The following is a 25,188-nucleotide window of genomic DNA, read 5'->3' as shown; positions in this document are numbered from 1 at the left end:
CGCTGTCTGCCGCTATGTTTAACAAGGGCACGCTGTCTGCCGTTATGTGTAAAAAGTGTACGCTGTCTGCCGTTATGTGTAAAAAGTGTACGCTGTCTGCCGCTATGTGTAACAAGGGCACGCTGTCTGCCGGTATGTGTAAAAAGGGGACGCTGTCTGCCGTTATGTGTAAAAAGTGCACGCTGTCTGCCGTAATGTGTAAAAAGGGGGACGCTGTCTGCCGTAATGTGTAAAAAGGGGGACGCTGTCTGCCGTAATGTGTAAAAAGGGGACGCTGTCTGCCGTAATGTGTAAAAAGAGGAATCTGTCCGCTGTAAGGTGTAAAAAGGGTCTCTACCTGGTGTAGTGGTGATACTGTGCTGCGTAATTTGAAGAATGGAGACTACTGTGCACCGTTTTATGAATTGGTATTATTTTGTGGCCACAAAATGTAGGGATGACCGTCCCACTTTTTTGTTAAATTTCCTTATTTCTCAGATATACAGAATAAGCATTGTATTTCCAATCAGCCGGATACTCTGTAAATAACTTGTGTCCAACAATGAAACAATTATATTCAAATGCACTGCTCAAAAACTTCCCAGCCTCATACTAGAACGTGCTTATGTCCATGATATCCGTTTGGTCTGATTAATGGAGCATGTATTGATCATGTTATATAAAGTGCATCCTTGTTCACAGCTGGTTCGTAATTTAAAGTGATTAGTGCAAAGGTATTTTATGTATGATGGTCACTATAATGTAGCGATCTTGTGACTGAAAAGTGGGTATACCATACATATGCTTGTATTTGATCACGGTGCAGGTGATATTGTTCCAGGCTAATTACTCATAATCAGCTTAATACAGAGTAGATACAACCTTGCGCTTTAGTCACGGAAATCAGGCTTTGCCCTCCCGGCTGGTGCTCGTATTCTCGGCCTTATCTGGAGTCCGTGGGCAGATGAATCATCCAGCGCTCCCCTCCTCAAGGGTATAGTGCGGCCGACCAGCTGAGACCTTTTCGTCCGCAGTAGTCTGTGGTTTGTAACCGGAGGTACTGACAGACGCGTTTCCCCGCCTACTAACAAGCATCGGCGGCTTCCTCAGTATCCATTTCTCTTGCCCTGAGCAGGTCCGCCTCACCAGATCCTCTCCAGGGGTGAGGGGGTGGACTTGGATGGGATGTGTGTGTGTGTGTGTGTGTGTGTGTGTGTGTTGGGGGGGGGGGGAGCCAAAGCATTTTGTCGCACCTGGGCCCACCGCTCGCTAGTTCCGCCACTGACCATCAGCCTTACCATACCTATATGTATAGCTTAACTAAATACTGCATGCTTTAGAGAAGGTGATGCATACAATAATTAGACATTGACCCTGTGTTGGAATGGATGGAATATGAATTGAAACAGTAACTGGAACAGTGTGGACTCTATATGTATTGAGAAGAATTGGTCTTCATTAAGAAATAAAAAAAAAATGGCTGCTATGTATATTTTTGGATACATGATGAGGTTTACCTTATTGTTTTCTTTAGTGTCACAAGTGAAAGAAAGTATTGAGGAAGCTCAAGAACAGCTTATGGGCAAAATAAATGAACTCAACAACATCGGTAAGTGTCCCAAAACTTTTTTTTTTCCGGCAGATGCTTTGTGATAGTACTGACCAGGGTTCCAGAGTAACTCTGGTGAGTATTGTTGTCACTCTTTGGTGAGGGTTCAAGAGTAACTCTGGGGAGTACTGTGTCATTCTTTGTTGAGGGTTCCAGAGTAACTCTGGGGAGTACTGTGTCACTCTTTGGTGAGGGTTCCAGAGTAACTCTGGTAAATACTGTGTCACTCTTTGGTGAGGGTTCCAGAGTAACTCTGGGGAGTACTGTGTCACTCTTTGGTGAGGGTTCCAGAGTAACTCTGGGGAGTACTGGGTCACTCTCACCATCAGACCTCTGGGTAACCCTATGGTTTCTCAGAATGTCTGTCACAACTAAGATGCAGGGGCCAGAACCACTGTGTATGAAAACGCAGTCGCTGGCTGCGACATGCACCCAAACACACCTGCATGTGGGTCACCACACCATTACCTCCCATAAACGGTCACTATCGGTCATTCACTCTGCATCCCAATCCACACTACTGAGCGCCGTCACAAGACCATCGTTGCACGTGCGCAATTGATAAATGCATAGTATCAAAAACATTGGCCAACCATGCAAACATCGGCTTTGTGTCCACCACTGAATCAGGCCAAAAATCGGGTAGGGTAAGGGATACCGACAGTGAAGATGCCGGCGATCAGAATACACCGGCATCCCAACTGCCAAAATCCTGACAGGTGCGACAAACTAAATTAACCCTCACTCTGAGGGGCGTGGCCTGGAGGCTGATCAGGAAGGTAGCACCTCACATGAGCTCCCAGGGATCTGGGAGTTTTTATTGCTTTTTATAAACCTTCCCACGCCAGTGGCCTAATTTGATAGCCCTGTCCTGCAAAACCTACCAGGGGAGATAGCAGTGAGCTGGTGCTGCGGAGTCGGGGAGCCGGTTTCCTGGCTCCCGCGGATTGCGGCCCACTCACTGCCCTGAAGCCGAGGCCTCAATTTATGTGCATTCCCCAGCCGCGTGACGAGCTCCCCCTCGGGACGCCTGTTCGAGACTCCCGGAACTTACCCCTGCCCTTGCCTCACTCCAGCCTGCATTGCGGACCCTGACGAGCGGCGGAGGCGACTCGGGACCCGGCGGGAGCCGGGCGCTCCGGAGTCGGCCATCTTTGTTAGTGGCGGACGGAGGGAGAGACAGGGGAAGCCCGGCGGAAGTGTCCGGCAGTGCTCGGACTTGCTTATCCCACAGCCACGGCTTACTTCAGGTGACTTCCCCCCTTCCTCAGTAGCTGATTGTGGGTGATTGTTCCCTATTGCTGCGGGCGGCCTGCTGGGTCAGCCGAATCCTTCCTGGCTGGGGTCAGCGGTTCTCGGGGGTTGCGCCCCTGTGCTCCTGGGGGCTCCACCAGCCGCCCCGCTGCTCCTACTGCACACTGCACAGCCTCTCCCCGCCCTCTGTGGCGAACACCGTCTGTCCGGGGGCCTTTCAGCTAAGGCCCTCGGTATATTTACTACATGACACCCTGCTCCTCCGGGCACTGAAGGGGCCCCACCCGGGTCTGCCAGGGCCGGAATAGCGGGGGCCCTTTTGCCCTGCTCCGTGCTAGGCCGGACGACCTCCCAGGGTCGCGCTACAGACCCCTCCCCCATGGGTAAATCGTACTTGAGCAGCCCAACTTTGCTCCCAACTGCCGGACCCCTTCCCATTTATAGAGGCCGCCTGCCTCCCTCGTTTTCTCCCCTGCACTGATAGGCGCCCCGTCCCCTCAGTACTTCCTGCAGCTTTGTCATTAGCTGCCAACATTACTGTTCCGTGCTGTGATGCTCCGCCCTGAGATCTCGTTCTCTACTATTCTGCCCGAGGCCACCTGATGGCTGGCTGAGGCCAGGCCACGGGGAGTGACCGCTTCCCAGGAGCTATGCTGTTGTATGTATCTTACTGATCCTGACACATCCTGAGCTAATTGCAAACATCATCCTTGCTGTCCCCCCCCCCCGGAGTATGGGGCGCACCTCCAAATCCTTTAGACGGAGCAACAACAACCAACCTCAAAAAGTCACGAGGTCTCAGGCGGACATGAGGCCTTTTCTTCACCCTACGCCCTCCCCACAGATGGAGAGCCGCTTCTCCCCCTGCCCCCCGATCTCTCCCTCTGCTTCCTCGATCTCTAATCCGGCTGACGACATGGCCGACCCTGCGTCAGCGGGAGGTCGTGATCTCCGGGAGATCCTGACCTTCATGAGGTCCCTTCCTACTAAGCAAGACCTTCAAGACACCATCAGGAATGAGCTCGCCTCCATTAAAAGCGATATCTCACACCTGTCTGACCGCTTGGTGAATCTGGAGGAGGACCAAGAGGCTAGCGCTTCCTGCATGTCCTTGTTGAGGGACTCCGTCCTTGCTCAATCCAAGGCAATCCGTGCCTTGCAGTCCAGAATGACGGATATCGACAACAGGGGTAGGCGGAACAACATCCGCGTCTGTGGTCTCCCGGAGGACGTTCCCCAATCTGGGCTGGTGGATGCTCTGACCAAGATATTTAACAGACTCTTGAATAAGGATTCGGATAACGTTATCACTTTTGACAGAGCCCACAGAGCCCTCCGGCCGAGAGGCCTCTCCACCGACCGGCCTCGTGATGTCATTTGCCGGCTCCATTACTTCGCCCAGAAAGAGGAAATTATGTCCAAGGCGCGACAATTGGATGGTATCGACTTCAATGGCTGTGATGTAAGCCTCTATCAAGACCTTTCTTGGTACACACTCCAGCAACGGAAATCCTTGAAGCCCCTAACGGATGAACTGCGAAAACGTCAACTACGCTACCGCTGGGGTTTCCCTTTTAACCTCCAAGCCTATTCCTCTGGAAAATGGTACACCCTATCTTCCCACGCAGACCTCACCCCGTTCTGCTCCTCACTAGGCCTACCTCCGTTGTCCATTCCTGATTGTGAGTTTCCTCTTCCTGATGTTCCTCTCCCTAAGCGGGCTCCTAGCTCGCAACCATGGCATGAGGTTCGGGGCACCAAGAAAAGAGCCCAGTCGACTACATCTCCCTCCAAGACCGATCTGCTGTAAAGGACCCTTCTGAACGTTATTGTTGCTCCTGCTCTTTTTTCCTCCTACAGAGACTCTTGCTGAAAATGCAATGTTGGAGGGTATTTCTTTTCTTTTTCGAAGGGTCACACGTTTAGTGTTAACTCCTAGCTGTTTACGGAGGTTATTGATGACAGGTTCATTTGTTTGCTCAGCTTGGCCTGTGGGAGGGAGGGCTGTGGACTTTTCTGCTGCCCTTGTCCCCCACTGGCCACTTTTCTTAATGTAGGATTTATTCCTCTCTTTTTGTGTCCGTTTTAAACATGTTTTTTCATCGTGGTTCCTGTTGTGGTTCACTCCCGTTCCCCCCATTACACCCGCCTTTGGCTCTGTGCCGGTAGGGAGGCTGACGGTGATACGGTTCAGTCTCTCTCCTGCGGGTCTTTTGTTATTACATTGTTTTTGTATTTCTTTCTTCTTTGTCTCTTTTTCCATGCTTGTTCTTCCTTCTCCCCCTTCTCTTTCCCTCCACTTTTCAGATTCAGGTCTCAACACACCGGAGAAGAGATCTAGCCTTCTACGTCTGTTGAGATCTGAAAGAGCAGATGTTGCATTACTGCAGGAGACCCATTTTAAGGTTGGAATTCGCAACCCCTCTCTTACCAGTCGCTACTTCCCCGCAGCGTACTATTCTAACACCCCAGGTAGCAAATCCAAGGGAGTGGCTATTGTTTACTCCAGGGACTTGCATGTTTCGGATGTCACCGTACACAGGATAGTACCAGGTAGGCTTCTCCTTTTGACTTGCAAAATCTTTGAGCAAATGTTCACTTTTGCAGTGATATATGCCACGAACCAGGCCCAACTGTCTTTTTTCAATTCCCACCTCCCGAGGCTAGACTCTCTATTCCAGCGTGTCACTGTTTTAGGTGGTGATTTCAACTGGACATTGGACCCTAGCACTGACACGTCATCCCAGACCTCTAGATTTGTTGCATCAAAATATCACCGTGTTAAACGCCTACTCCACACACAACAACTAGCTGACTCCTGGAGGACCCTTAACCCCTCAGGACGTGACTACTCCTTTTATTCACATCCTCACCGGGTTTACTCCCGTATTGATTACTTATTCCTTAGCCATAGACATCTCCCGCTTCTCATAGATGCCACTATTGGCTCTATCACCTGGTCTGACCACGCCCCAGTGACTTTGGCCCTCCCTCATGGCCCCCATAAACAATGGACCTGGAGACTCAATGATACACTCTGTAAGGACGCCTTAGACAAGGCCCTAGACGATTATATTGCCACGAATGTTACAGATGATGTCTCCGACCTCACTGTGTGGGAGGCACATAAATGTGTCCTCCGTGGCAAATTGATACAACTGGGCACTTATAAAAAGACACAGAAGCAATCTCTGATCTCAGGACTTCTGCTTAAGATTCATGCCCTTGAGACCTCTCACAAGGTATCACTATCAGACGTTACACTTGTAGAATTGTCGGAAGCCTGCTCACAGCTGAATAAATGCCTCTCTGACAACATAATCCATTCTATCCGTAAATGTAAACGGAAATATTATCAATGGGGCAATAAGCCTGGCCGAGTCCTGGCTCACGCTATACGTGCCCAACACTCGGCTTCGTTTATTAGTTCAGTGAAGGACACCAGAGGGATCCCCAAGTTCAAATCACCTGAGATTGGGGCTTGCTTTGCACGATTTTATGCCTTGCTTTATAATCTAGAGAGTGCTCCCTCAGATACAGACCCCCACCTTTCACTCCAAAAAATAAGGGACTATCTGAAGTTCATTGATTACCCTGTCCTCCCGCCCTCGAAGCTCAGTATGCTAGAAGCCCCCTTCACAGCCCAAGAGCTGGATCAAGCCATCTCCTCTATGCCGTCGGGAAAAAGCCCTGGCCCTGACGGATTCACCATCGCATACTATAAGGTGTTGAAGGATAGATTGCTCCCTCTTCTCCTTCGAGCGTTTAATTCCATTGCATCTGGCTCTCATTTCTCCCGTGATTCTCTGGAGGCCCATGTTTCGGTGATACCGAAGCAGGGCAAAGACCCTTCGGTCTGCTCCAGCTACAGACCCATTTCCCTCCTCAACGTAGATCTCAAAATCTACACGAAGATTTTGGCGAATAGATTGAGTGCGCTGATCCCTCTCTTGGTTCACAATGATCAAGTAGGTTTTGTGGTTGGCCGGGAGGCCAAAGACAACACATCCAAAATCCTCAACCTCATTCATCTAGCATCCCGCAGCTCTACCCCTACTATTCTACACTCTACTGACGCTGAAAAGGCATTTGATAGGGTCAGTTGGAAATTTATGAAATCCATTCTGGAGCATATAGGCTCAGGTCCTAATGCATTTACTTGGATAATGGTCCTCTATGACTCACCGACAGCAAGGGTCCGCGTAAATGGCGCCTTGTCTGACCCATTCACCATAAGCAACGGCACTAGGCAAGGCTGCCCATTATCTCCTTTGCTTTTTGTGCTATGTATTGAGGCGCTGGCTAGGTCTATTCGGGCCAATCAAGCCATCAGGGGTTTTACCGTAGGTGATAGAGAATATAAGCTAGCCTTGTTTGCCGACGACCTCTTAGCCATAGTTTCCCATCCCACTGACTCCTTTCCGCACCTAATGAAAGAACTTGATCTATTTGGACAACTTTCCAATTTCAAAATTAATTATGCTAAATCTAGTGCTCATAACATTTCCGCCCCTGCAGACTCCGTCACGGACCTTAAACGCTCTTTCCCCTTCTCGTGGCAATCTTCCCACATAACTTATCTCGGTGTTAAGTTGACCGCTAACGAGTCCCAGTTGTTCCCATTGAATCATTTACCTCTCTTGCAAACAATTCGGAATGACTACTCTAGATGGAATATGAAATATCTATCCTGGTTTGGGAGGATAAATATAGTTAAGATGAATACCCTCCCTAAATTATTATATGTGATGCAGACCCTCCCGATCCGCATCCCGGAGTCCTGGTTCCGATCTGTTTCACTTTTGATCCAGCAATTTGTTTGGCAGAGGAGGAGGCCTAGACTTAAACGCTCCCAGTTGACCAAATCGACTGCGAGTGGCGGCCTTCAGCTTCCTGATATAAAATATTACTACCATGCCATTCTTTTGAGTAGAATTATAGACTGGACGAGACACCGTGAGCTTAAACAATGGGTGGAGCTGGAGGGCCTGTATGTACAGCAATTCCCAGAAATATTTCCTTGGCTCCCCCCTAAGTTGCTCCTTCCCCACCCTACTATAACTCCAACACTTGCCGTCTGGAAGTCACTGCGGGAACTACATTATATCTCTTCTAAATTCGGTCCCTTGATATGCTTTCTGGCCAACCCTGACTTTGCTCCGGGTGTCAACCCTGCCCACTTCTCGCGCTGGGCGCAAACAGGTCTGTTCAGGGTCAGTCAGATGGTGTCATCGACTGGAGTCAAACAGTTCTCAGACCTGAGGGCGAAGTGGGACATCCCCCAGCAGGACTTCTGAAAGTTCCTACAAATAAGACACTTTTTGATAACTGGCACTAGACTCCGGAACGCCGCTCTATGAGAAACTCTGTGTTGCTGTCCTTGACCCGACCCACACTATTTCCACACTTTACAAGATTGTTTGCCATTCCCAACCTATCGATACTCCTTCCTTTGCTATAGCTTAGGAGAGGGACCTGGGCATTTCCTTGTCTCCTAGAGATTGGGAAAAATTTTTCTTAAAAACCCACACGAGCTCTGTTTGTGTCCAGATCAGAGAGACCCAATATAAGGTTGTGACAAGGTGGTACAGGCATCCCTCTCTTCTCCATGCTATGTATCCCTCCTCATCAGCCCTCTGTTGGCGTTGCTCCTCCCCATCTGGCACCCTTCTACATATTTGGTGGACATGTCCACTGATCCAACCCTTCTGGCGGGAGGTTATACACATCTCTCAGGCCATCCTTAAGATTCAAATCCCGCATGATCCAGCATTCTGGCTTATTAATCACTCCACAATTCCAGTGTCCCAACACAAACATTCCCTAATGCGACATTTAAGTAATGCAGCGCGTGCTGTAATCCCGTCCATGTGGAGGTCCCACATCCCTCCTACGAGTCGTGCATGGTTCACTAAACTAGATTATTTCATGCGAATGGAGGATCTGTTCCTCTCGTCGATAGGCAATTCTCGTGAATTTGAATCCACATGGTCCCCTTGGCTGGAATACAAGGCTTCCCAGGCCTACTTAGCCACTCCCTGGGACGGTGACCAATGTCCCCATTTCTCTGTTTCCCACAACTCGCTAAGTGATACCTCTTCCTTCTCTTACACCCCCCCCCCCCCCCCTTTTTCCTTCTCTCTCCTTTTCTTCCTTCCTACTTCTCCTTGCTTCTACCCTTGTTGCCTTTCGGCGCTCCTATTCTGGTCCTCTATTAGTTTTCATGTTTCTCATGTATGAGAACACCTTTAATTGCTGCTGTGCAACACAGCTCGCCCGCTGACATAGCTAAATTTCCCTGCGATAATTCTTTGGAGTATACCCTGCTCCTCGGGTTTTGACATTTATACAATTAGATTTGTGTATATTAGTCTTATTTATGTTGGTGTTTCAGTATTTGTAACTGCATAAATGTTTTTCTTTCTTTGTTCCTGTCTTTTAAAACCCTTAATAAAAACTGATTATATAAAAAAAAAAAACCCTCACTCTACCCCCATAATCTAAACCTAACCCTCCCTGGCATACTTATGTTCGTTGTTCCGGTATTCTTCTGACTGGTGGGATCCTGTCCGTCAGGATGCCCACTAGATCCCCTTGAAAGCCTTTACTACACCCTCCTCCTTCCACTGGCTGGTGCAAACCGCTGCTGCTCCGCAACCGCAGAGTGCTACACAAATCTAGGCGCATCTGCGCAATTTCAGACACATGACCCCATTACAGAAGGATTTGTACCACAAATCATCCACTTTGTGCATAATAAATAACCTCTATTATATGTTTCTCTTCCATACAGTGAGATCAGGATGTCCTCCAGGATGGCAAGCAATAGGTTTCCAATGTTACTATATATCAGCAGTTACTATGTCATGGCAGGAGGCTGCGCAGTACTGCACCAAGCAGCAATCCAAACTTCTAATTCTACAAAACAAAGAAGAAATGGTAAGTGTCCCGGGACTAGGGGCCTAATTCAGACCTGATCGTAGATGTGCTAAATTTAGCACATCTACGATCGGTTACACACACATGCGGGGGGGGGCGCCCAGCACAGGGCTATTCCACCCCACATGTCAGGCCCTAACCCCCCCCCCCCCCCCCCGTACATTTACAAAAGCATTGCACAGCGATGCTTTTGTACTTGACGAGTAGCTCCCTACCAGTGCAGCTCCTGCGCGCTGGCAGGGAGCTACCCGTTGCTGTCCGGGTCGCAGCGGCCTGCCCCCCGCACGGCCCGGGCACACCTGCGTTGCCTGGACCGCGCCCTCAAAATGGTGGCCCAACGCTGCCGTTCCGCCCCCACCCGCCCAGTGACCGCCTATCAATCAGGCAGAGGTGATCAATAGGCTGAGATGGTCATTGGCTGTCTGGCATGCGCCGGTGCACTGCGGCACCAAAGCATGCACAGTTCAGACCTGATCGGCTGCTGTGTGAAAACGTACAGCAGCGATCAGGTCTGAACAAGAACAGTAACTAGATTCCCATAATCAGCGGTGGCCACTTCAGCTTGGCACTGCAAGTTCTGGAGTGTCAGCAGATGATGCCGCTAAATCAATTCTTTCACCCAAAGGGATAACAGCATCCTCTCTCACTCGTCACATCATACAGTACACAACATGTTGCAATGGGAGGACGTTCTGTTGTCAGAACCTACATTGGTTGGCAATGGTTGCTTGTACCTTACTGCATATTTAGTTACCGACTTCTGGACTACCACCTGTGAGAGAGTGGGCAACCAGATTGGGACGCAAGGGGGTGAGGCAACCAAGTTGATATCTGAGGGTGGGAGGGATAGGAGTGCCCGGTGTGGGGAACACGATGATGTGATTGCATCAACATAGCTCTACCCCTTGTGATTACCGATACTGTATAGCAGGGGAGGAGCCACAATAACATAATCATGAAATACCCACTTCACTCAGGAAGTGGGTGGAGACTTGCCTACTCTTTTGGGAGTCTGGAAGAGCCTCTCAATATTCATGAGCCTCCCGAACATTCTGGGAGGGTAGGCAAGTATGTTACTGTATTCAGTATAAAACACTTTTACAAATATATAATGGCAATAACAAAGCTGCACCACCATGTATTTCCTCACTTGCCTCAATATAGCTCCTAGCTGGACCCCCTCTGCATCTTTCCTCCTCACTCATTACATCTCATTCCTCACTAGGCTGCACCCACTCTGTGGAGTTTCCTTCTTTGTACAACAAGATTCTCTTCTAGCCTGCAAATCTTCTAGTTCTTTATGCAAACTTATTACATGACTTTATTACATGGCTGAGGGATGAGATTATAGCTGAATCCCACTGTCAGATATTTGTATTCTACCTTTTCTGACCTGGGAAAGGAACCACAGACAAAGGTAGCTAAAGATCATGGTAACTGTATTTGGGCTAAATTCACAGCCACGCGTTTTGCTGCCAGATCATAAATACATAAAGAAACCACAACACAACATGAAATAAACACGCTTGTAAATCTGATCTTTAATCTTTCTATGGCACGGACTTTGGGTTCCAATGTATAGACAGACAATGTTTAGGTCGACAGTCAATAGGCCAATCCCATATGGTCGACTTGCATTAGGTTGACATGGATATGTCGACATGGAAGAAAGGTCAACACTGGAAGATGTCGACAGGTTCAAATGGTCAACGTGGCAATGGTCGTCACACATATGGTCAACACGTCAACACAACTTTTTAAGGTTTTCATTTTTTTTTATAACCTTTTCATACTTTACCATCCACGTGGACTACGGCTGGTAATAGTAACCTGCGCTGAGCGCAGCGGTAGAGGAGCATTATGGTGAGTGTAGCAAGCCATGCAATGGGACACCGTGCACTGACTGGGATTCCCTGTGCTCTGACGGTGAAAACGACACCACAATAAAAAATGTGTCGACCATTCCCAGTGTTGACCTTTTGTACCTGTCGACATTTTCCTATGTCGACCTTTCATAGGTCCCCCCTTTTGTCCATGTCAACCTTTTGTCAGTGTTGACCTAATGCACGTCGACAATATGGGGTCGACCTAATGACTGTCAACCTAGACATTGTAGATCTTCTGTACCACACCCAGGGACTTTTTAGCTTTTTTTTTAAATAAGATATATGTTTGGCAAAGTGATCATTATTGTTGGACCTAAGAAAAGAGAACTGTGTTTCCCTGGTTCCTCTTTCTGTATATTCTTCCTACGTCTGCAGGGATGTGATGCTGCCATAATTCTGCAGATGTTTCCTACTCCCACTGATATTAATTAATTGAAAATATTCAATTTATTATAAATCAGTCGAGATATGATTTATTATAAAAAAATAATAATGACATTTTTGTCTTTCTAACCAATATAATAAGACAGTAAATACAAATTTAGACTGAAAGTAACATACATAAAAACATATTTGAAACATTTTACAGTATTCTAAAAGTTCTGGCTTGTAGACTTGGCCAGGTAGGCTTCAGTGTGTACTGGGCTGGACAACAAGGGGGCAATTCAATGACATTATCTGAGCCATGTGTTGTAGGAAGGGTGTGCAACCGCTCGTAACGGCGGCACGTTGCAACCACAGTGCTCGGTAAAATGAGTGGCATTACCCATAATGTGCAATATCATTGCAGTTACAGTGTGGCCTTTATGACTAATTGGTCCCGGGGTGAATTCAGCGAGATAGCCGCTAGATTTAAAGCAACAATTGGTTTTAAACCAAAACCCGGTTATGCTTAAATCTACCGGCTACACTGCCAGAATCTCGCCAGGACCAGCAAATCACAGCCTATTATATATAAGGGCCTGTATGTTAGAGAGATACTGGTACAAACCTGAACTTTTTAGAAGACTGTAAAAATATATGAAATACGCTTTTGTCTTAATTTCTAAGTATTACATACATTTTATCATATTATTTTATTATTGTTTATTAAAAAGATAAAAATTCAATATATGATTTCTAAGAAAAAATATTGTGTGTGTCTTTTTCTAAGCAAGAAATCTAATGTTTTTCCTTTAATAAATACACACGCTCAGAAATATTATACAACTGCTTTGGTTTCATTTGATCCAGGGCACTGTGGTACAGTCTAGTACAGCAGGGGAAGTTTAAGGATGTGTTAATTTGGTTTCCACGTCTACAGTGCAAGCGTATAGCTGTGAGTTTTCTTTCAGTATGTTCATTCATGCATTTTGTTCTCAACAATCTATGTATTCTTCTTGTCCTGCACTCCTGATCTCTTCCCAGGATGCCTTGCAGCCATTCATTGGTGGGGAGACATTTTGGATTGGCTTGAAGTTATTGTCTAACACTTGGAAATGGGTTGATGGTTCAGATCTTGCTTTCAGGTGAGCAATTTAATAAACTGTGTCGGTGACTTAAAAAAGGGGGAAAAACAATTCCCATAGCTTAAATTTTGTTCACCGATGTTATGCGCTGAATTTTTTTGGGAAGCACACAGGTATGCTATTCAGTATAGAGGCTTCTCAAAATAAAATAGAACCAGTTAATCATATTAATATTTTCTTGATCTCTGAAATAATTTATTTAAATCTGCGCTATCAGCTGCAAGTAAAGCTTTACTACGGTGCTCCTTCCCCTAGCCAGAGCCACAGTGCTGCTAATTGCAGCCATTTTATACTCCTCAGTTCTGCGTGCCACAGGGGACAGAGGTTAGAGGTAGGATACATCTCTGATTGGTCCTCTGGTCCTCCAAGACACTCCCATCTCAGCTATTTTAAAATTGTGAGGTAAATTGATTTGCTGGTTCTGCATTACAGAACTATCAGAACTTTGGGAAAACCAGCTGGGGTGTGATACAGAAGATAGACATTGTAAAGGTTGACGTTGGCCTTTTGATTGTCGACCTGTTGACCCTAGGGTGTCGACCTATTGACTGTTGACCTTGTAACTGTCTATTAACCACCTCCCAACCAGCTGAATGGGACTGGCCCCAGGGTCTGGCTGGACGACTCAAGAACTGATAATCTACATTATAATAAATATTGCTTCATCCTACGGTGGCTGTATATAATAGGATTTTAATACCTACCGGTAAATCCTTTTCTCCTAGTCCGTAGAGGATGCTGGGGACTCCAAAAGGACCATGGGGTATAGACAGGAGACATGGGCACACTAAAAGACTTTGACTGGGTGTGAACTGGCTCCTCCCTCCATGCCCCTCCTCCAGACCCTAGCTATAGGAACTGTGCCCAGGGGAGACGGACATTTCGAGGAAAGGATTTTTGTTAAACTAAGGCGAGAAACATACCAGCCCACACCACAAACACACCGTACAACTGGAATAGCAGGAATACCAGATAACAGTATGAACTAACAACAGCAACAAGCTGAACACAACTGATACACAACCCTTGTGCAACCGAAAACAACAAGTAGCAATACAAACTGCAAGAAACAGTCCGCGCTGGGATGGGCGCCCAGCATCCTCTACGGACTAGGAGAAAAGGATTTACCGGTAGGTATTAAAATCCTATTTTCTCTTACGTCCTAGAGGATGCTGGGGACTCCTAAAGGACCATGGGGTCTATACCAAAGCTCCAGACCGGGCGGGAGAGTGCGGACGACTCTGCAGCACCGATTGAGCAAACATGAGGTCCTCCTCAGCCAGGGTATCAAACTTATAGAACTTAGCAAAAGTGTTTGAACCCGACCACGTAGCTGCTCGGCAAAGTTGAAGTGCCGAGACCCCTCGGGCAGCCGCCCAAGTCGAGCCCACTTTCCTGGTGAAATGGGCCTTTACTGACTTCGGCAACAGCAAACCAGCCGAAGAATGAGCGTGTTGAATCGTATTACAGATCCAGCGTGCAATGGTCTGCTTGGAAGCAGGATTTCCAATCTTGTTGGAGGCATACAGGACAAACAGTGTTTCCGTTTTCCTAACAAGAGCCGTCCTGGCGACATAAATTTTCAAAGCTCTTACGACATCAAGAGATTTTGGGACTGCCACAGCCTCCGTAGCCACCGGTACCACAATAGGTTGATTTATGTGAAACGAAGAAACTACCTTCGGCAGAAATTGTTGACGAGTCCTCAATTCCGCTCTATCCTCAAGAAAAATCAAATACGGGCTCTTGTGAGACAAAGCCGCCAATTCTGACACTCTTCTGGCAGAGGCCAAAGCCAAAAGCATGACCACTTTCCAAGTGAGAAACTTTAACTCAACCTTTCGCAAAGGTTCAAACCAGTGAGACATAAGAAACTGTAACACCACTTCAAGATCCCAGGGTGCCACGGGTGGCACAAACGGAGGATGGGTATGCAACACTCCCTTCACAAAAGTCTGAACCTCAGGAAGGACGGACAATTCTTTTTGAAAGAAAAAAGATAAAGTCGAAATTTGCACTTTGATGGAACCCAATTTCAGGCCTGCATCCACGCCTGCCTGCAAAAAATGGAGGAAACGAACCAAATGAAACGCCTCTACAGGGGCCGCTTTGGTTTCACACCACGACACATATTTTCTCCAAACACGGTGATAATGTTTCGCCGTGACCTCCTTTCTAGCCTTAAGGAGAGTGGGGATGACCCCCCCGGGAATACCTTTCCGAGCTAGGATCTGGCGTTCAACCTCCATGCCGTCAAACGCAGCCGCGGTAAGTCCGGAAACACGCAGGGCCCCTGCAGTAACAGGTCCTCTCGTAGAGGAAGGGGCCATGGATCTTCTACTAGTAACTCCTGAAGATCCGGATACCAGGCCCTCCGTGGCCAATCGGGAACGACGAGTATTGCCTGAACCTTGTCCGCCTTATAATCTTCAACACTCTTGGAATGAGAGGAAGAGGAGGGAACATATACACCGACTGAAACACCCACAGAGTTACCAGGGCGTACACTGCACTGGCTTGGGGGTCCCTTGACCTGGAACAATACTTTGGAAGCTTCTTGTTGAGGCGAGACGCCATCATGTCTATTTGAGGAATTCCCCAATTCCTTGTTACTTCTGCAAATACCTCTTGATGAAGAGCCCACTCTCCTGGATGGAGATCGTGTCTGCTGAGGAAGTCTGCTTCCCAGTTGTCCACGCCCGGAAGGAAGACTGCTGACAGAGCGCTCACGTGCTGTTCCGCCCAGCGGAGAACTCTTGTGTCCTCCGCCATTGCCGCCCTGCTCCTTATTCCGCCTTCGCGGTTTACGTACGCCACCGCTGTTATATTGTCCGACTGGATCAGGACAGGGAGACCATGAAGAAGGTTCTTCGCCTGCAGGAGGCCGTTGTAAATGGCTCTTAATTCGAGGACATTTATGTGGAGACAAGATTCCTGGCTGGACCATTTTCCCTGGAAACTTCTCCCTTACGTGACTGCACCCCAGCCTCGGAGACTTGCATCTGTGGTCAGCAGGACCCAGTCCTGGATTCCGAAACGGCGTCCCTCTAGGAGGTGAGAACCGTGCAGCCACCACAGGAGAGAAATCCTGGTCCTGGAAGATAGACTTATTTTCCGGTGCATGTGTAGGTGAGACCCGGACCATTTATTCAGCAGATCGCACTGAAACACCCGGGCATGAAACCTGCCAAATGGAATGGCTTTGTAAGCCGCAACCATCTTCCCTAGCACCCGAGTGCATTGATGAATCGACACTTTTGCCGGTCTCAGAAGTTCCTTGACCATGGTCTGGATTTCCAGAGCTTTGTCCGCCGGAAGAAACACTCTGTAGTTCCGTGTCTAGGATCATGCCCAAGAAGGGCAGCCGATTTGTCGGGATCAACTGAGACTTCGGCAAATTTAGAATCCAACCGTGATGTCGCAGAATCGACAGGGAGAGTTCCACATTTCTTAGCAACTTTTCCTTTGATCTCGCCTCTATCAGGAGATCGTCCAAGTACGGGATAATTGTGACCCCCTGCTTGCGAAGGAGTACCATCATTTCTGCCATTACCTTGGTAAAAACCCTCGGGCCGTGGAAAGTCCAAACGGCAACGTCTGAAATTGGTAATGACAATCCTGCACCGCAAATCTTAGGAAGGCCTGATGAGGAGGATATATCGGGACATGTAAGTAGGCATCCTTTATGTCGACTGACGCCATAAAATCTCCCCTTCTAGGCTGGAGATCACAGCTCGAAGAGATTCCATCTTGAACTTGAAAGTTTTCAAGTATGGATTGAGGGATTTTAGGTTCAGAATCGGTCTGACCGAGCAGTCCAGCTTCGGCACTACAAAGAGGCTCGAACAGAACCCTTCCCCCCGTTGGGACAGGGGAACCGGTACAATGACCCTCTGTTGACACAGCTTTTGTATTGCAGCATTTACTACTTCCCTTTCTGGAAGAGAAACTGGCAAGGCCGACTTGAAAAAGCGGCGGGGGGGGCGGCATCTCCAGAGACTCCAGTTTGTACCCTTGGGAGACTATGTCTAAGACCCAAGGATCCAGGGCCGATTGAACCCAGACCTGACTGAAGAATCGGAGACAGCCCCCCACCGGCACGGACTCCCGCAGGGGAGCCCCAGCGTCATGCAGTGGACTTGGTAGAGGCGGGGGAGGACTTTTGGTCCTGGGTGCCAGGCACGGCAGGTGACCTCTTTCCCCTTCCTCTACCCTTTGAAGCGAGGAAGGACGAGCCCTTTACTTTTTTGTATTTATTAGGCCGAAAGGACTGCATCTGATAATGGGGCGCCTTTTTCTGTTGTGTGGGAACATAAGGAAGAAAAGATGACTTACCCGCAGTAGCGGTAGACACCAGGTCAGCAAGGCCATCACCAAACAAGACACTACCTTTAAAAGGAAGAGCTTCCATAGCTTTCTTGGAGTCAGCATCAGCATTCCATTGATGAATCCACAGCGCCCTCCTGGCCGAGACTGCCATGGCATTGGCTCTCGATCCCAAGAGGCCAATATCCCTCGCCGCATCCTTTAGGTAATCTGCAGCGTCCTTGATATAACCAAGAGTCAAAAGAATGTTATCCTTATCAAAGGTATCCATATCAGAAGCTAAATTATCAGCCCACTTAGCAATAGCACTACTCACCCACGCCGACGCCACAGCAGGTCTGAGTAATGCACCAGTAGTAACGAAAATGGCCTTCAATGGAGACGGAAGCGCCACCTTTTTGGACAATCGGGATAGAGTCTTGTCCACGTTGGGTGACGACTCCCATTTCTCCCTGTCGTCAGAGGGGAAAGGATATGCCATTAGAATTCTCTTGGGAATCTGCCACCTTTTGTCAGGCGACTCCCAAGCCTTTTCACAAAGAGCGATCAGTTCATGAGAGGGGGGAAACGTCACCTCAGGCTTTTTTCCTTTATACAAACAAACCCACTTATCTGGAACAGGGGGTTCTTCAGAAATATGCAAAACATCTTTAATAGCCACAATCATGTACTGAATACTCTTAACTACCTTTGGATGTAAAGTAGCCTCATTGAAATCGACACTGGAATCAGAGTCTGTGTCGGTATCAGTATCTGCCATCTGGGTAAATGAACGTTTATGTGACCCTGAGGGGGTCTGTACTTGAGACAAAGCGTCCTCCATGGATTTCCTCCATGTTTGTGTCTGAGAATCAGATTTATCCAGCCTCTGAGACAATAAAGCCACATTCGCATTCAGTGTACTCAACATATTCACAAAATCAGCCGTCGGCTGAGCCGACAGAGTCATTCCCAAATCCATTTCTGCGCCCCCAGTAACCTCCTCCGGGGAGGAACACTCAGCCTCAGACATGTCGACACGTAGTACCGACACACCCACACTCACACCGGCCAAATAAAGGGGACAGACCCACAGGGAAGCCTGTAGAGAGAACACAGAGGGAGTATGCCAGCTCACACCCCAGCGGCCATATACTACAAACAAATGACATATGGTGTTTGCGCTGTAGTAAACATATAGAGCACCAAATTGCACGTGCCACCCCCCCCCCCCCCCCCCCTCCCGTTTTGCTCCCTGTTACTTGTAAGGAGCTTGGAGGTCCGGGCCAGCGTCTCTGCAGCGGCTGTGGAGAGAGAAAATGGCTCTGCTGAGCTGTGCGGCTAAGCCCCGCCCCTCCCCGGCGCGCTGTAGTCCTGCTCAAATTTGAATTCTTTATACTGGCGGGGGTATCGTATACGGTGCCCGGGCACCGAATATGCCTTGTGCCAGTGTAAAAAAGCCTTCAGTAACTGCTGCCCAGGGCGCTCCCCCCCCCCCCCAGCACCCTGCACCCTGTGAGTGCCGTTGTGTGTGTGGGAGCATGGAGCGCAGCGCGACCGCTGCTCTGTACCTCCGTCACTGAAGTCTTCTGCCATCTGAAGCCTTCTGTTCTTCTAATACTCACCCGGCTTCTCTCTTCTGGCTTCTGTTAGGGGGGTGACGGCGCGGCTCCGGGAACAAGCAGCTAGGCGTACCAAGTGATCGAACCCTCTGGAGCTAATGGTGTCCAGTAGTCTAAGAAGCAGAGCCTTTGAACTAAGAAGAAGTAGGTCTGACTTCTCTCCCCTCAGTCCCACGATGCAGGGAGCCTGTAGCCAGCAGGTCTCCCTGAAAATAAAAAACCTAACAAAAGTCTTTCCAGAGAAACTCAGTAGAGCTCCCCTAGTGTGTGTCCAGTCACTCCTGGGCACATAATCTAACTAACTGGGGTCTGGAGGAGGAGCATGGAGGGAGGGGCCAGTTCACACCCAGTCAAAGTCTTTTAGTGTGCCCATGTCTCCTGCGGATCCCGTCTATACCCCATGGTCCTTTTGGAGTCCCCAGCATCCTCTAGGACGTAAGAGAAATTGCTTCTGGGTAAAACGTCCACTTCATAGATGCTCCCATAAAGTCACATCAGTGGTTTCTACTAAATGTATAGGCTGCAGTCTTGTGTCTTGTCATTTGTATAGAATTCATAATCTTCATTGTAATAAATACTGGTTTAGCTCACAAAATGTTGTCACGGTGTCTAGGGGATAGCTATTTCACTAACATACTCCTCCTCCATCTGGAGCCAGTTCCTCCACCCCTCTCACACACCCAGCCAAGGACCAAGAAGAGGTGGGGAGTGGGATGACCAATCACATGCCCACAAGTCACAACCAAGACATTGCAGCTTGAGATTGGTTCTCCTGTGCACACACCCTTTCCACCTCCATTTTAAACTGAAATTGCACTTATACCCTGTGGGGACTCATCAAGGTCAGTCATTCTGCTAATGCCATCTATAAATTGTGTAAGCGGCACATTGACATAGAGGTAAGCTAAGCTTACTTCTGTTTGTTAAATACAGAACAGAAGCCCTCATTCCGAGTCGTTCGCTCGGTAATTTTCATCGCATCGCAGTGAAATTCCGCTTAGTACGCATGCGCAATATTCGCACTGCGACTGCGCCAAGTAATTTTACCATGAAGATAGTATTTTTACTCACGGCTTTTTCTTCGCTCCGGCGATCGTAGTGTGATTGACAGGAAATGGGTGTTACTGGGCGGAAACACGGCGTTTTCGGGGCGTGTGGATAAAAACGCTACCGTTTCCGGAAAAAACGCAGGAGTGGCCGGAGAAACGGGGGAGTGTCTGTGCGAACGCTGGGTGTGTTTATGACGTCAAACCAGGAACGACAAGCACTGAACTGATCGCAGATGCCGAGTAAGTCTGAAGCTACTCTGAAACTGCTAAGTAGTTTGTAATCGCAATATTGCGAATACATCGGTCGCAATTTTAAGAAGCTAAGATACACTCCCAGTAGGCGTAGGCTTAGCCTGAGCAACTCTGCTAAATTCGCCTTGCGAGCGATCAACTCGGAATGAGGGCCAGAGGACATAGCCCCTTTAGCAATTGCTAAATGGGTTATGCCCAGTGGTGTATCTATAATGGGTGCAGTGTGTGTAGTGCACATGGGCCCCTGGGTCCACAGGGGGCCCGCACCGCACACACTGCACCCATTTCTTCTATACTTACCTTTCTGGCGTCCATCGGTGACCGTGTGTGGGCCCTCTCCTCTCCCGTAGCCAGCACCACCCCTGCTAGCGCCCGGAGCACTAGAGACTCTGGCACAGTGCCAGAGTCTACAACGCATGTGCAGGACTCCGAAAAAATGGCGCATGCTCTGTAGACTCTGGCACTGTGCCAGAGTCTCAGTGCTAAGAGCGGTAGCAGCGGTGGTGCTGGCTACGGGAGAGGAGGGGGACCACACCCGGAGACCGCACACGGGTCCCCTCCTCTCTAGATACGTCTCTGGTTATGACTCTTTCTTAAATGGAGCGCTTATTATTAAAATATTTGGGCGACCTAGCCAATAGAACTCTGGGGTGAAACTTTGTATGGTTTTCTGCTGTTAAAGATTAGAAAATAAAGATATTTGTTGCATCAGACCTATTTGTCATGGTTATAACATTGGAGGTCATTCCGAGTTGTTCGCTCGCAAGGCGATTTTAGCAGAGTTGCTCACGCTAAGCCGCCGCCTACTGGGAGTGAATCTTAGCATCTTAAAATTGCGAACGAAGTAATCGCAATATTGCGATTACACACCTCGTAGCAGTTTCTGAGTAGCTTCAGACTTACTCGGCATCTGCGATCAGTTCAGTGCTTGTCGTTCCTGGTTTGACGTCACAAACACACCCAGCGTTCGCCCAGACACTCCTCCGTTTCTCCGGCCACTCCTGCGTTTTTTCCGGAAACGGTAGCGTTTTTTCCCACACGCCCATAAAACGGCCTGTTTCCGCCCAGTAACACCCATTTCCTGTCAATCACATTACGATCGCCAGAACGATGAAAAAGCCGTGAGTAAAATTACTAAGTGCATAGCAAATTTACTTGGCGCAGTCGCAGTGTGGACATTGCGCATGCGCATTAAGCGGAAAATCGCTGCGATGCGAAGATTTTTACCGAGCGAACAACTCGGAATGAGGGCCATTATACAATTTAGTTTGAGTAGATGATCAAAAAGTAGAATTTGGTTTGGTCATGAATTTAATGTTGTACTTTCAGCAACTGGAGCCCTGCAGAGCCCAATAACATTAGCCTTATGGAACATTGTGTGGAGATGAAATTAGGTGGATGGAATGATGTGGGCTGTGCAAAGAAGAATAAATTCATCTGTAAGCGAGAGTGAATCTGTGGTGTATGGACACACCTTCCCCATCTCCATGGCGACACAGGACGCAATTATTGTACCAGCTGTTCTGATATGACAGAACCATTTGTATCACTGACAGAAACTATTAGGTATCCATACCATAATGTAGTGTATAGAGGATATATCACATTTAAACTGATTATTACAATGCTCAGAAATAAAGTACTAGTAAATAAAGAGTTCAGAATAATGCAGAGGTGTCTCTTTGCTGTTATGTCTATACTGTATGTGAAAATGCTGCTATTACTTGGTGATTGTGAGGGAGACCATATGCTACAGTTTCTGCGGATTGTTACTGATTCCGGTATCCGGTCATATAGTCAACAGTAACCATGTTGACATTCAAACTGTCGACAGCTCCATGCGACATGGCCGACAGATACCATTTTGCCTTGTATAGGTGACATTCTAAGGATGCCAATGGTTAAGCTGTGGCTCGGGGAGGTTAGGGTCAGGCACTATAGGGAGGGCTGTGAACTGTAATCTCTGACTAAAGTTCTTGTGAAATGCCAAGGCACAGACCATATATAAGCCGCGCTGCACACCAAAGAAGTCAGCATCTTCCCTTTCTTTACAACCTTTTTATGGAGCTCAACAAAGGCCACAGGAGAGTCATGATCTTCTATGACTACAAGACTGGTGTGCGATAGCAGGAGAGTTTTGACCGACTGCAAGCTGTTTTGGGGAGGAAGCACCGTCCCAAACCACTGTGTTAGAGTGCTTTGCAGAATTTCAGTGCAGGAGGCGGTCCCTGGAAGACGAGGAGCACTCTGGCCAACCTGTATCCGCCATCATCGAAGACAACCTTGCTGCCATGAAAGTCACAGTTGAGGTGGACACCAGGGTGACCATGGCCCAATTAGAAAAGGAAATAGGCATCCCCTTGGTACTCCACGAAAAGCTTGGCCTGACTCAAGAGCAGAAGGAGGCTCGGTGTGACTTGGTGCTGCAATATGCTTGCCAGGTGTGATGGCGGTGGCACAAACTCTCTGGGATATCATCAGTGGCAAGGAATCCTGGGTCCACAGTTTCGACCCTGAGACTAAACAACAGTAGCCCCGGTGGACCCCAGTTGGTGATGCACCACCACAGAAGTTCAGACATGAGTGTAGCATGGCCACACAAATGGTGGCTGTTTTTGTGGCTAAGGCTGGTCACATAGTTAAGGTAGCACTCATGCAGCAGCACACTGTCACTGGGTGCTGGTAAATCAACCAGTGCCTGCCGCAAGTGCTGGAAGCCATTTCCAGGCTCTGTCCAAGAGTTTGCACCCGTAGCACGACAAAGCACCTGCCCACAAGTCCAGGAAAGTGGTGGATTTTCTGGCCTATGAATACATCTAGGAGCTTGGACATCTGCCGTACAGTCCAGACCTGGCCTTCTGCGACTTCTTCATGTTCCCACAAAGCAATATGTAAGGGATTTGTTTTGAGTCACTGGAAGCTGCAGTGGTGACATTCATCCAGCATGTAGAAGACATAGGGCCTAATTCAGACCTAATCGCTGTTGTGCGAAATCGCACAGCGGACGATTATCGAACGACTATGCATGCGTACAGATCGTAATGCGCCGGCACGAGGCTAAACTGCAAAAAAATCCTGCATTTTTTTTGATCGCTGGAAAAATCATTAGATGGTGATTTGCGAACGGATTTGCAGCTGACCGGCATATACAAAGCTTTTCGCACGGCGTACGCAGACATGCACGAGGCAGTTTTTCACTCTGCCTGGCCGGCGATTATCTGATTGCAAACCTCTGCAAATTCGCGGAGGTGCGATCAGGTCTGAATTAGGCCCATACTTGGTTCGGACCACAAAGTGGTTTGAGTGCACGCAACTTTGCATAGACTCCTCTGGCGAATGCTTTGAAAAAGATGTAAAGTCCAGGGATGTGCAGTCAGGGGAGGCAGTACCTCCCCTGTCATTCCCCTGTCATTAATGATTAAGATAATACAAAGAAGATACTTATGACACATATTCTGTGTCATAAGTATACTCTTTATATTATTGTAATCATTGTAATTTATTAAAGTAGTTTGGGAGGCACTGATAGCAGTGCCTCCCGTATGCAATGAGAACAGGATAGAGAGAGGGGGGGGGGGGCAAGCAGAGGTCTGTAAAAGCCCATTGAAAAAATTGAAAAAAGCGGCACCCATAGAAGTGCCTCGTTAACAGGAAGCATGCCCCTGTCACCAAGGCACATGTGATTGGACAGCGGTCCAATCACCCATAAGCGGCGGCGGGGGACCAGGGACTCGGAGCTTCCAATCAATGGGTCCTCACCTGCTACTGCTAGTAGTGGGAGCCTGTAGTAGCCGGTGCCGCCCGTGCCTGTTGATCTCTTTCACTCCGCAGGCACAGCTGCTAGCAGCGGGGAGCGGGGGCAGCAAAGCGCAGAGGCAGCATCATCCAATATGCGGGCACGGAGGTGGCGCCGGGAAGGCCAGAGCAGCGGCGGCCGGCGCTCTCCTCCTCCTCTCAGGCAGCATACTCAGCAGCAGCACTGGGCCTCCCTCCTGCACTGTCCCACCGGCGACTCTGCCAGGAATCAGGTGAGAGTGGCGATTTGAAGTAGTGTGAGCAGGAAGGGTAGCTCATCCCCACATCCAAGACAGGGATCACTACATGTAACTGGCACTACAGGCTGGTCACCATGAGTAACTGGCAATACAGGGGGGTCACTACGTGTAATTGGCACTACAGGGGGGGTCACTATGTGTAACTGGCACTACAGGGGGGATCACCATGAGTAACTGGCACTACAGGGGGGTCACCATGAGTAACTGGCAATACAGGGGGGTCACTACGTGTAATTGGCACTACAGGGGGGGTCACTATGTGTAACTGGCACTACAGGGGGGGTCACCATGAGTAACTGGCACTACAGAGGGGTCACCACGTGTAACTGGCACTACAGGGGGGGTCACTACGTGTAACTGGCACTACAGGGGGGCACTACGTTGTGCTGCTGGGGATGTACTGGAGAAGCCACTGCCTCCCCAGCCATTGACCGCACCGCACGTCACTGGTAAAGTCTACTTAGTTTCTAAATATAATACTTTTTGTGCATCCGAAAATTTATTACAAACCCCTAGTAAAGTAGATAACAGATGCACACAGTCCTAGTGGCACTCTCAGGGAGAAACTGACTAAATGGAGGTTTTGCAAAGCAGACGAGTTTTCAAAGGTTTTCCACCAGTTTGGCATCCTGCCTATTTTATAAGGTCCTCCCAAGCACCAGTTTAGGAAAATAAAATTTTACTCACCGGTAAATCTATTTCTCGTAGTCCGTAGTGGATGCTGGGAACT

At 48.5% G+C, this 25,188-nt stretch overlaps 1 protein-coding gene across 1 annotated transcript in view; it reads left to right on the top strand.

Moving 5' to 3' along the window:
- The window catches only part of LOC134936574 (CD209 antigen-like protein C), a 74,110-nt gene extending 52,036 nt beyond the window's left edge, over nucleotides 1-22,074 (top strand). The window contains exons 6-9 of the mRNA XM_063931664.1: nucleotides 1,514-1,588; nucleotides 9,636-9,781; nucleotides 13,075-13,175; nucleotides 21,733-22,074. Coding sequence (XP_063787734.1) covers nucleotides 1,514-1,588; nucleotides 9,636-9,781; nucleotides 13,075-13,175; nucleotides 21,733-21,856 — 446 coding nt within the window. The 3' untranslated portion in view covers nucleotides 21,857-22,074. The remainder of the gene's footprint in view (nucleotides 1-1,513; nucleotides 1,589-9,635; nucleotides 9,782-13,074; nucleotides 13,176-21,732) is intronic.
- Nucleotides 22,075-25,188: the final 3,114 nt, after the last annotated feature.

Source organism: Pseudophryne corroboree, chromosome 6, assembly GCF_028390025.1.
Source record: "Pseudophryne corroboree isolate aPseCor3 chromosome 6, aPseCor3.hap2, whole genome shotgun sequence".
NCBI classification, from domain to species: Eukaryota; Metazoa; Chordata; class Amphibia; order Anura; family Myobatrachidae; genus Pseudophryne; species Pseudophryne corroboree.
This window is presented reverse-complemented; position numbering and strand designations above follow the sequence as displayed.